Genomic DNA, 12,781 nt, shown 5'->3' on the forward strand with positions numbered 1-12,781 from the left:
AGAGCAAAGAGAAGGGAGCTCTACCGACCAGAAAAAAAAAGTTGTGCGCGTGTGTGTCTGGATAGTGAGCGGGCAAGTGAAAGAATGAAGCTAAAAAATGACAATCTTGAAAATAAAGTGTGTGAACATCATATCCTGCCTGCCATGCTTCAGTACTCCACCCACATCACAGCTTACCACAGTGGAACCGAAACTCAGGATACTGAAGAAAACTACCCATGAAGTCCTCCCCATTCAAGGACCTCATCCATGCCCTCACCACTGCCCAACAAAACCAGCATGAAGCACTGATCACCCTCTGAAAGGAGCAGGACAAAGCTTTGAAGCCTTGGTGCTGGCCCAGCAGGAAGATCGCCAGGCATTCCAGCACCTGCTCATGTTGGCAGGGTCCTTGACTGTCACTGCAGCAGACCCTCCCCATGTGACCCTCATGAAGATGGGGCCACACGATGATCCAGAAGCCTTCATTGCTCTCTTTGAGCAAGTGGCTGAAGCGTGGGGGTGGCCAGTCAAGCAGCAGCTCCCTGCCAACAGCTGGCTCATATACATGGACCTGAAGCAAGCCATCCTGCAGTATGTCAGCTGCTCCCCGGAAAAACATTGTCAGCACTTCTGGACACTGACATTGGAGGAGGTCAGCTGGCCATTTGCATTCGACCAACAATTCTGGGACACCTGCTGGTGGTGGCTGAGGGTGGACGACCGTGATGTAGAGGGGATCATCAATCTGGTGACATTGGAGCAGTTTATCGCATGTCTTCTGTAAGGAATGGTGGAGTGGGTTCAGTGTCATCACCCGGCATCACTGGATCAAGCCATCAAGCTGGCGGAGGACCATCTGGCAGTGGTTACAGTGACAGGCAGACATGTCACATCTTCTCTTTTTCTCTCTCCTTCTCCTTCCCCCCCTTCCCATCCCTGCCATGTTCCCCCAATGTGGAGACAGGGGCTGGTTCCCCCCCAGCTGGCCCACTGCACCTGCAGTGTCCTCCCCTCTTTCCCTTCTGGGTCTGTGTCTTCTTCCCCCCAGGTGAGTGATGCCCATAACACCGGTGCAGAGGTGAAAGCTGGGCCGGTGTGCTGGAGCTGTGGGGAACCTGGGCATCTCCAAGGTCAGTGTCCTGTGATGGAGATGGGAGCGGTGGTCTGGATCCCTGATGCACCAGAGACTGCCCCCGATCAGGCTGGAACATATCATATACAGGTGAGTGTCCAAGGGGATATGTATCATGCATTGGTGGATTCTGGCTGTAATCAGACCTCAATCCACCAAAGCCTGGTGAAGGTTTTGTATGTGCATGGGGATGGTCGCAATTATCCATTAGTGTCCATCCACATTCTATGTCAGGGACAAAAATATAGTTTAAAGGCAGCGTTTAATCCATGTCTTACCCACCTGCTGATTTTGGGAACTGATTGGCTGGGGTTCAGAGGATTAATGGAGCACATAGTAAGGGGTGAGTCCTGCAATAATGCATCATGGGGAGATCCCAGTGTGGCATTGACTGGGCAATGCAAGGAGTGAGGAGCAGCTTGCCCCTTCTCCCTCTCTCAGGGATTCCCTCAAGGATTTCCCATTAGAGCAGTCATGAGACAAGACTCTGTGTCATGTATTTGGCCAAATGAGAGTAATCAATAGTCAAACTCTCCAGCTAAATGTGGCACCCACCTTCCTGTACTTTGCTATTATTCATGATAGGATGTATCAATTGATGCAGGACACTCAGACCAGTGAAAAGTTAACACAATTGTTAATCCCTAAGAGATGTAGGGAACTTGTGTTCCATGTGGCTCACTTTAATCTTATGGCCGGACACTTAGAGCAGGATAAAACACTAGCCCAAATAATGGCTCGGTTCTATTGGCCAGGGATTTGCGGGGGATGTTCATCAGTGGTGTGCAGCATGCCACAAATGCCAATTAGTAAATCCCATGGTTACTCCAAAAGCACCTTTGCACCTGCTCCCCCTAATTGAAACCCCCTTCGAGAGAATTGGTAGGGATCTCGTTGGGCCATTAGATTGGTCAGCACAAGGATATCACTTTATTTTAGTTCTGGTGGACTATGCAATGCAATATCCAGAAGTGATGTCTCTCCATAATATCTCTGCATGCAGTATTGCGGGAGCAATCTTCCATATTATCTCCCGGGTTGGGATTCCAAAAGAAATCCTGACGGACCAAGGCACTTTGTTTATGTCACGCACACTGTGAAAACTGTATGAGTTGTTGGGGATTAAATCTATCTGCACCAGCGTCTATCACCTACAAATGGATGGTTTAGTAGAGCACTTTAATCAGACACTGAAAATTTTAATTCAGAAATTTGTAAGTGGGGTGGCATGGTGGCGTAGTGATTAGCGCTGTTGCCTCACAGCAAGAAGGTCCGGATTCGAGCCCCGTGGCCGGTGAGGGCCTTTCAGTGCGGAGTTTGCATGTTCTCCCCGTGTCCGCGTGGGTTTCCTCCGGGTGCTCCGGTTTCCCCTACAGTCCAAAGACATGCAGGTTAGGTTAACTGGTGACTCTAAATTGACTGTAGGTGTGAATGTGAGTGTGAATGGTTGTCTGTGTCTATGTGTCAGCCCTGTGATGACCTGGTGACTTGTCCAGGGTGTACCCCGCCTTTCGCCCGTAGTCAGCTGGGATAGGCTCCAGCTTGCCTGCGACCCTGTAGAAGGATAAAGCGGCTAGAGATAATGAGATGAGATGAGATTTGTAAGTGAAGATGCATGTATTTGGGATAAATGGCTCGAGCCCCTGTTATTCACAGTATGAAAGATCCCACAAGCCTCCACGCGATTTTCACCATTTGAATTATTATATGGGTGAAAGCCGTGTGGCATTTTAGGCATGCTATGGGAAAATTGGGAGGAGGGACCTTCAACTAGTAAGAATGAAATTCAATATGTTTTCAATCTGCGCGCAAAGCTCCACACCCTCACACACTTAACCCAGGAGAATTTACGGCAGGCACAAGAACGTCAAGCCCGGGTGTATGACAGGGGCATGCGCCTGATGGAGTTTACTCCAGGAGACAAAGTACTCATGTACTCGAGCTCCAAAGTAGTTGCCAAGTGGCAAGGGCCCTTCAAGGTCACATGGTGAACTGGGGATGTCGACTATGAGGTGAGGTGAACAGATAGGGACGGGGCTCTGCAAATATACCACCTCAACCTATTAAAATGTTGGAACAAATGAGTCCCTATAGTGTTGGCATCAGTAGTTCTGGAGAGGGCAGAGCTGGGGCCAGAGGAAAAAATGACAAAAGCAACAACTCAAACCACTCTGGTCCTTTGTGGAGTCCACCTCTCACTGGCCCAATTCACAGAGGTTGCCAAGTTGCAAGAGGAAATTTCCGATGTGTTCTTGCCCTTTCCCGGCCGCACCAACCTCATAGAACACCACAGTGAAACGCCCCCGGGGTGGTGGTGCATAGCCACCCTTACTGCTTACCCGAACACAAAAAAAGGTGGTTCAGAATGAACTCAAAGCCATGCTTGACATGGGCATAATTGAGGAGTCACACAGTGGCTAGAGTAGCCCAGTGGTCCTGGTACCCAAGACCGATGGGTCAGTTAGGTTTTGTGTGGCCTACAGGAAAGTCAATGTGGTGTCTAAATTCAATGCATACCTAATGCCTCGCATTGATGTGTTGCTCAGTTGGTTAGGTGCTGCTTGCTTTTATTTGACACTGGACTTAATGAAGGGATATTGGCAGATCCTCTTGTCACCTCTATCCCAAGAGAAAATGGCCTTTTCCACACTGTTTGGATTACACCAGTTTGTCACACTTCCTTCTGGGTTATTTGGGGCTCCTGCTACATTCCAGCGGCTCATGGACAAGAGCCTCAATCCCCATGCCACCTATGCGGCAGCATACCTCGATGACATTATCGTGTATAGCAATGATTGGCTGCGGCACCTTGAACACCTTAGGGCCATCCTAGAGTCCTAGTCTCATAGCTAACCTGAAAAAAATGTGCAACTGGGGGGGGGTGGAAGTATGGTATCTGGGTTTCCACTTGGGTCATGGGCAGGCGCGTCCCCAAATTGACAAAATTGCAGTGATTGTGGCCTGCCCAAGGCCCAAGACCAAAAAGGGGGTGAGACAGTTCCTGGGGCTGACTGGCTACTATCGTAGGTTCATACCTACTTATTCGGATGTCACCAGCCCACTGACTGATCTCACTAAAAAGGGAGCACCAGATCTGGTCCAGTGGAAGGAGCAGTGCCAACAGGCTTTCACCAAGGTAAAAGCTACACTATGTGGGGGGCTACTTTTATACTCCCCTGACTTCTCTCTACCCTTTATTTTGCAGACAGATGCATTGGATATAGGGCTGGGGGTTGTTTTGTCCCAGGAGGTGGAGGGCAAGGAATGTCCTGTACTGTACATCAGCCATAAGCTCTCGATGCGTGAAAGTAAGTACAGCACCATCAAAAAGGAGTGCCTGGCCATCAAGTGGGTGGGCCTCACCCTCTGATACTACCTGCTGGGGCACCCTTTCAACCCTCTGTTTGGATCATGTGCCCCTCCAGTGGCTCCACCACATGAAGGATGCCAATGTGCAGATAACCCATTGGTATCTTGCCCTCCAGCCATTTAAATTTGAGATGGTTCACAGGCCAGAGGCGCAGATGGTAGTGGTGGACTTCCTGTCCCATCGGGGGGGAGTTGGCTGCAGGCTGGATGGCTCCCTGGCCTGAGTCGTGTAGTGGGGGTATGTGGCAGCAGGGGCATGGCCAAGTGTCAGTTTGTGAATGGAGGGTGGGGTCAGGGGAGGTGAGTGGCAAAGTCAATGCACGTGTTGTCAATTAATGTTGTGTGTGTGTGTTTGCAGTGACAGCAGAGGGTAGAAAAGGAGGCATAGAGCATAGGGAAGGGAGCTCTACCGACCAGAACAAAAGTTGTGTGCGTGTGTCTGGATAGTGAGTGAGTAAGCAAATGAATGAAGCTGAAAAGCAACAATTTTGAAAATAAAGTGTGTGTGAACATCATCTCCTGCCTGCCATGCTTCAGTACTCCACCCGCATCAGGGCTTACTACAATTCCTTTGAATGTAATATAGGCCAAAAAGGATTTTCCAATAATTGAATTATATTTTTATTTATGTTTTCCACAGCATCCCGACTTTTTTTTTTTTGGAATCAGGGTTGTAAATCAGTAATTAAAAAAAATATGTCCAGTTATCACAAGTTAATATTTTTGCTCTGCTAACTGGCTTCAAGCAAACACATTCTATAATCAGAGTTTCAAATAGTTGTCACCAGCTACACTGTTTTGGTACTTGTTACAAGATGTCATATTAATTCTGCAAAACATTAAATATAATACAAATCAGACTACTATAAACACATCAGATGTTACAGCACAAGGAACCATGCATCAGAGAACACACACACTTCGCTTTTTCCTAATAACTACTATTCAGGCCTGTGAAGCTCCTACCACACAGAATCTGAAGGTCTGTACTGTCATCAGAAAGCAGTACGACAAAGACAGTGAACTGGCACAGCTATAAGGCAGCTTGAACAGTGGAAAACACCAACAACATTCAGCACCAAAAGAAAAACCTAAGAAGAAATTAAGCAAATCATTTTGCCATTAAAAACTGTTGTGGATCATCTAGAGTTATCAGCAATAAACATGTCCTAAAGTGACCAGAGCTGCTTTCAAGTTACACTGGGGTTTTATGTCCAATGGGGATCCTCCTAATTACATTTTTAACAATAAAATTAGGTTGGAAAAAATATGGTGTCAATGAAGCAGCAATGAAGAAATCCAGAGTTCTTTCATATTTCTAAACGTATTTGTTACAGTAAGATAAACTCTTATTTGGAACAACAGTAAGACAAATATTGGGGGGGGGGGGGAGACAGTAAAGCCTGTATGCTCATGTAAATACTGAAAAGAGCACTATATACAGTACTATATACATTATTTCACAAAGGCCTAATTGTGAAATAATAAATGCTGATGCAGCTTTGGGATCAAAAGGTCACTGGCTTGATTCCCAGGACCAGCAGGAATGGCTGAAGTGCTCTTGAGCAAGGCACCTCATTTCCAACTGCTCCCCAGCCTACTCTGGGTATGTTGTGCACCACTCTGGATAAGAGAGTCTGCTAAATGCCTGTAGTGTAATGTAATTTCCCAAGCATATGTAAGCTTTCATTCTCATGCTGGAAAACAAAGGTAGAAGCAGATAACCTCAGATATTAAAGTGCAAGCCAACATTAGCACCTTTGAGTGTATTGATAAAAGTGATGGCTCAGAGATGATGAGACAGCAGGGCTTCAAAGTAACAATCCATCCAGGGCAAATAACTTAATTAATTTCCTATGGAGTCATGGGACCAGTCATTTCAAAATGTGTCTGGAGTATACTGTGGGGTATGTTTGAATAAGTCTCTTAGGCTATGCTCATTTTCTTTATGCAGCTTAACACTTCCCATGCCAAAATTTCACTTGGTCACTCATGCAAAAAGTGACCTCATAGACAATGTTAAAAGAGTGGGAAAATTGGACCAACAGGTGAGTTTGTCAGTGGTGTTATTACATCACTATGGGCTAAAATCTACACAGAATATACACAGCTATTCATAAGTTTGTTCTTTTTTTCTATTTTGACTATTTTCTACATTGTAGAACAATACTGAAGAGATCAAAATGATGAAATAACAAATGGAGCACATCTGGAATTATATGGTAAATAAAACTGTTACAAAAACAAAATATGTTTCATATTTTAGATTCTTCAAAGTAGTCACCTTGATGATAACTTTGCGCACTATTGGCATTATCTTAACCAGCTTCATGAAGTAGTCACCTTGAATGCTTTTCACTTAACAGGTGTGCCTTGTCAAAAGTTAATTAGTGGATTTTATGATTTTTTTTGCCTCATTAATGTATTTGAGACCATCAAACAGTAAATAGTAAATAATAAAAATACAGTAAATTCAACAACTGTAGTAATCCATATTATGTCAAGAACTGCTCATCTAAGTAAACTAAGAGAAACAGTCCATAATTACTTGAAGATATGGAGTATGTTTTTATTTAAAAAAAAAACTGAATTGGAAGGTGTGTCCAAATATTTGACTGGCACTGTAACTGAGAGATGAAACTACCACCCTGTCCCATAATAACATCACAAAGCTCATCACCTTTTTGATTTGCGCAAATGAAATGGTCATGTCTATAAATATATGAAGAACATATCTGTTGAGAACTGATCCAATGAAGGCACTGGGCAAGATTTGTGATGCTATACCTTATACTACTCCTTTCTTTTAGCTTGGCAAAGGGAGAAAATTGCCATATTCTGGAAAACCCAGCATATCCTCTACTGTCTAAAGATGGAGATATAATAATTGGAGCTGTCTTTTCAATGCATGATGGTATACAAAGGCAGTTACTGCCATATACTGAAAAACAACCTTTAATCTACATTAGGTTTGTTGCTGTGGAAAATTTTACTTCAGTATGATTTTTTTAGGAAATCTGTATTGTATTGCTGCATTGTACTTCTTTTTGTTTTCATTTTATATTCCATGTATCATTGACTTTTCTGATGACTTGAATGTGTATTTGTAGATTTAACCTCAGAGAATTCCGCCCTGCTCAGATGATTATTTTTGCAACTGATGAAATCAACAGAAGCAACAGCTTGCTCCCAAATGTCTCAGTTGGTTACAGGATTTATGACAATTGTGATTCAAGATTGTTATCTATGAAGGCAGCCATGGCTTTGATGAATGGTATGGATATAACAGCAAATGATGCCTGCTGTGGACAAGCCATCATAGGGGAGTCAGAATCTACCCCTACACTCACAAGATCTGCAGGGCCTTTTAAGATACTAGTGGTAAGGATCAATTATTTGAAGAATAATTTAGGAATCATTTATTTAACAGTTACAGAACACACTTGATATATACATGGGATAATTAAAGCAATATATAAATAATATAGAGCAATGTCTACATTTAAGTCATGCATCTATTTTCATGTATATACTAATCATAAATCCCCCAATATGGGTCTCTTTAACCTTAGAAGCTGTGAAAATCTTGAATTTAATTTGACACACAATTCACACAAGGAGTTAAACTGTACTAATTATGTTTAATATTGCATTAGATGTGCATGTTTAATGTAGATATTTGTTTTTGAGCAATGCATAGGATTTTTTTTATTTGATTAATTAATTTATTTTTTTCTAGCATGTTGATGCAGTGAGTACTGCATTGGAACTGCCTTCAAATAACTCCAGGGTTCTAGGTTCAGTCCTATGCTTGGGTTATTGTCTATGCAGAATTTTGGAAATTCTTTCTTCTGAGTTCTTTGGTTTATATCCACTGTCCAAACACACACAGATAGGCAGACTGTCACTAAATTTGCCCAGGTCTGAGAGAGAGAGAGAGAGAGAGAGAGAGAGAGAGAGAGTGTGTGTGTGTGTGTGTGTGTGTGTGTGTGTGTGTGTGTGTGTGTGTGTGTGTGTGTGTGTGTGTGAATTCTCTTGCCTTGTTCCAAGTGTTTCTAGCTCAGGCTCAGGCTCCACTGAAATCCAAACCAAGGTAAAGTTGTGAAGGTTAATGAGTGAATGTTATTCTTAACATCAGCTTTATTTATATACTTTTGGAAAAAATAGTGTATATAATACCATCACAGTGTTATTTTATTTTTCTTCAGTTGGATGCTTTCTGTTAATTTCTCTGTTAGTTATTTTTTTTTACCTATCTTTCTTTCCTCAGATAAGTCACTCTGCCACATGTGACTTTTTGAGCAACAGGAAAGATTACTTCTCTTTTTTCAGGACTACTATGAGTGACTGCCACCAATGGAAAGCATTGGCATATTTGATCAAGCACTTTGGCTGGTCTTGGGTGGGAACTGTGAACAGTGATAATAACGATGCCAATAATGGAATAGACATTTTTCTTGAAGCAGCCAAAGAGGAAGGGATATGTGTTGAGTACTCTGAGAAGTTTGAGCAGTCAGATACTGCCAAAATCAGGAAAGTGGTCAGTATTATTAAAAAAGGCACAGCCAAAGTAATTATCTTAGTTCTTACCCAAATTGACATGAACATTCTCATAGACCATATTATTCTAAAGGATGTCAGTAGCTACCTGTACCAGTTTATTGGTGGTGAAGGATGGATTACTGAAGTCAACCTAATAACACCAGCAAGTTACAACATATTCAGTGGAGCCATTGGTTTTGATGTGGGAAAACTGAATAGTGATAGTTTTGCTGACTATGTTGTCAATGGATTTTGGCAAACAGTGTATCCTTGCCTGCATACAGAGGAACATGTTTCTCAAACTGAAAACAACTGCAGGAAATATGAAGATATGATTCCATTTGAAAACTACAATGAAGACATATCAGAATTGAGATATGCAAAAACGATCTACAGTGCAGCTTATGCTGTGGCACATTCTCTGCAAAGCCTGTTGAGATGCACAGAAAATCAGACTTGTGAGAAAGACAAGACAATACAACCATGGCAGGTAACACAAAGCAGAGAAGTAAAGCAGTATATTCCCATGAGTGATATTTTAAGAAATTAATCATTGTTTTCTTTTAACTCTGAAGGATGTTGAGCCTCTAAAAAACGTCAATTTTAAAACAAAATTGCGAGAACAGGTGTGGTTTGACAGCACTGGGGCAACAGTGGCAAAATATGATGTGGTAAACTGGCAACCAGGGTTCAATGGAGAAGTGCAGTTTAAAGTTGTGGGCTTTCATGATGCCTCTCTGCCAATAGGACAACAATTTGTCCTAAATGATGAAGATATTGTGTGGGAGATGAGAGAGGTACATCAAATGCTTACAATATATATATATATATATATATATATATATATATATATATATATATATATATATATATATATATATATATTTTTTTTTTAATATAATAGACGCTGCATTTTTTAATATATATTTTTTAATGCAGTAGGCCTTATAAGGCCCTCTATAACCTTTCTGGCAAAACAATTAAAATGTTCTACTCATGTTATTCATACACCACTTAATATATGTATGTGAAAGGTATCAAAATTGTCTTTAAAAGTATACAGTATGTTTTATAAAGATAAAAACCTGCTTGGAATTCATTGATGAGCAAATGATGATGGTTCAACAACTTCATGGAACTGACAGATCAAACAATATCATTCAAAAGTTTTGAAACATTGTCAAAGTTAAAATATAGTAGTAATATATGAATACATTGTTACTGTTGTGTTTATTATACAGGGTGTTTGAAAAAAAAATGATATTATTCGAGATGTAAATATCCCAGAAACTACATAGTCTAGGCAAATGAAACTGAACAGACTTAATGTTGAGCAATATAAGATTTATTCCTCAAAATTTGAATGAGAAATTCAAAGGTATGTGGATTTCATGAACGATTTCACAAATTTTCAATATGTGCGCCGCCTGAGACACAGACACACAGAGATAGCCTTCCTCTTTGAACTTTTTGTGCCATGTCCAAATGTGCATTGCAGTTGGTGCATTTTTAGTAAATTCTCTCATAAAAGCATGCTGCACAATCTTGTTCAACTGTATTCGAGTGTACTCTAACACACAAGACGCCTTTTCTTTTCCAGTGAATGGCATTTCTATACCTAAAAAGATAAAAACAAAAAACATGAAACATAAAAAGTTTCCACACATGCTGTTAAAATTTATGGTCAATTGAACAGGAATTGGCAATGTTATTAGACTGTGAAATGATATAAAAAATTTTTTGAAACACCCTGTAATTGGCCAAAAGTATGTGGATGCCTGATAATAATACCCAAATATCAGCTTTCTCAAAAACTGCTGCTATAAAGTTTGAAGAACGCAATTGTCTAGAATGTCTTTGTATTCTGTTGCATAAAGAATTCCCCTTTACTGGAACGAAGGGATCCAAGCTTGTGGAATGACATAAGGAATGTTCATAAAGACATGGTCTGCCAATGGTGGTGTGGATGACCACAAGTAGCCTATACAAAGCCCAGGCCTCAACATCATTGAACACTTTACAGATGAATTGGAATGCTGACTGTGTACTTGGTCTTCTTGGCCGACCTCAGTGCCTGACCTCAATAATGATCTCGTGGTTGAGTGGCTGAATCAGCACTCTAAAATCTCATGAAAAGCTTTTTCATAAGAGTGGAGGATATTATAACAGCAAAGTGGGGGCTACATCAATAATGGGTTGCTCAACAAACAAAAATGGGTGTGTCAGGTGTCCACAAACGTTTGGCAATATAGTGTATTTTCTGAATTCTGTATGAAAATTACTGATTATAGCTCTAACATGTTGTCCATGTGAGAAGCCAAGGTCTGTGTGCAGTGAAAGCTGTCCTCCAGGCACCAGAAAAGCTGTACAGAATGGAAGGCCTGTCTGCTGCTACGACTGTGTAGAGGGAGAGATTAGCAACCAGACAGGTAATTGCAGCATTACCAATTTTCAAAGACAAGTTATTAATTGTACATGGTGTATCCTCCTTTTATTATTTAGGATACAATTCTTGAATAATGGTATAAATAGATAAAACCAGAAGGTAAAGTTTATTTTTCTTCATAATAAGAATATAACCATGGTTATTTTGCAGATTCAAATAACTGTGAGCAGTGTCCAGGAGAATATTGGTCTAATGCTGACAGAGATAAATGTATGTTAAAGGTCATAGAGTTTCTTTCATTTACAGAGGTTATGGGGACAATACTGGTACTTTTTTCTTTGTTTGGCGTGACATTAACTGTGCAAGTAGCTATTTTATTTCTAATAGAAAAGAACACTCCCACTGGCAAGGCCAACAATTCTGAGCTGAACTTCCTGCTGCTGTTCTTCCTGACTCTGTGTTTCCTCTGTTCACTTACATTCATTGGACAGCCCTCTGAGTGGTCCTGTACACTGTGTCATCCAGCGTTTGGGATCATGTTTGTCCTCTGTATCTTCTGTCTACTGGGTAAAACAATAGTGGTGTTAATGGCCTTATGGGATACACTTCCCAGCAGTAATGTCATAAAATGTTTTGGGCTTCTACAGCAGAGACTCATTGTTTTTGCTTTCGCTTTCATACAAGTCCTTATTTATGTGTTTTGTTTAACAGTTTCTTCTCCTTTCCCCTACAAGAACATGAACTACGACAAGGAAAAAATCATATTAGAATGTAACTTGGGCTCAGTTGTAGGTTTTTGGGGTGTGCTGGGTTATATAGGAGTTCTTGCTTTATTGTGCCTTGTTTTGTCTTTTCTAGCTAGAAAGCTGCCAGATAATATTAAAGAAGCTAAATTCATCACATTCAGCATACTCATATTATGTTCTGTGTGGATAACCTTTATTCCAGCTTATGTCAGCTCCCCTGGAAAATGTACTGTAGCTGTGGAAATATTTGTTATTTTGGCCTCCAGCTTGGCTTTACTATTCTGTATATTTACACCTAAATGTTATATTATTCTGCTTAAACTTGAACTAAACACAAAGAAAAATATGATGGCTAAAATGGCATCTAAATCACTTTAAAAAACAATTTATTCAAATCTGCAAATGTATACATTGTTATTTTAGCTGAAAAATATTAAAATTTGGCACAGAAATGTGAAATTTAATGAAATATATAATAGCTATCTTACATATAATTACATCTATGGTTTTGGTTATGGGTGTAGATATGGATGAGAACAGAATAAACTCATCATTAAAAGATTTTCACAATTGGGTCTTATCTCTGTCCATAGAAAGCAAATTTTATACAGCAGTATGCATGTC

General features: G+C 41.0%; 1 protein-coding gene across 1 annotated transcript; it reads left to right on the forward strand.

Moving 5' to 3' along the window:
- Positions 1 to 547: 547 nt before the first annotated feature.
- On the forward strand, positions 548 to 12,535 carry LOC132888363 (extracellular calcium-sensing receptor-like). Its single transcript, XM_060924420.1, has 7 exons — positions 548 to 762; positions 7,294 to 7,452; positions 7,594 to 7,864; positions 8,754 to 9,515; positions 9,601 to 9,822; positions 11,340 to 11,454; positions 11,622 to 12,535. The coding sequence occupies exons 1-7, from the start codon at positions 548 to 550 to the stop codon at positions 12,533 to 12,535; spliced, it is 2,658 nt and encodes an 885-aa protein (XP_060780403.1).
- Positions 12,536 to 12,781: the final 246 nt, after the last annotated feature.

Source organism: Neoarius graeffei, chromosome 6 (assembly GCF_027579695.1).
Source record: "Neoarius graeffei isolate fNeoGra1 chromosome 6, fNeoGra1.pri, whole genome shotgun sequence".
Classification (NCBI taxonomy): domain Eukaryota; kingdom Metazoa; phylum Chordata; class Actinopteri; order Siluriformes; family Ariidae; genus Neoarius; species Neoarius graeffei.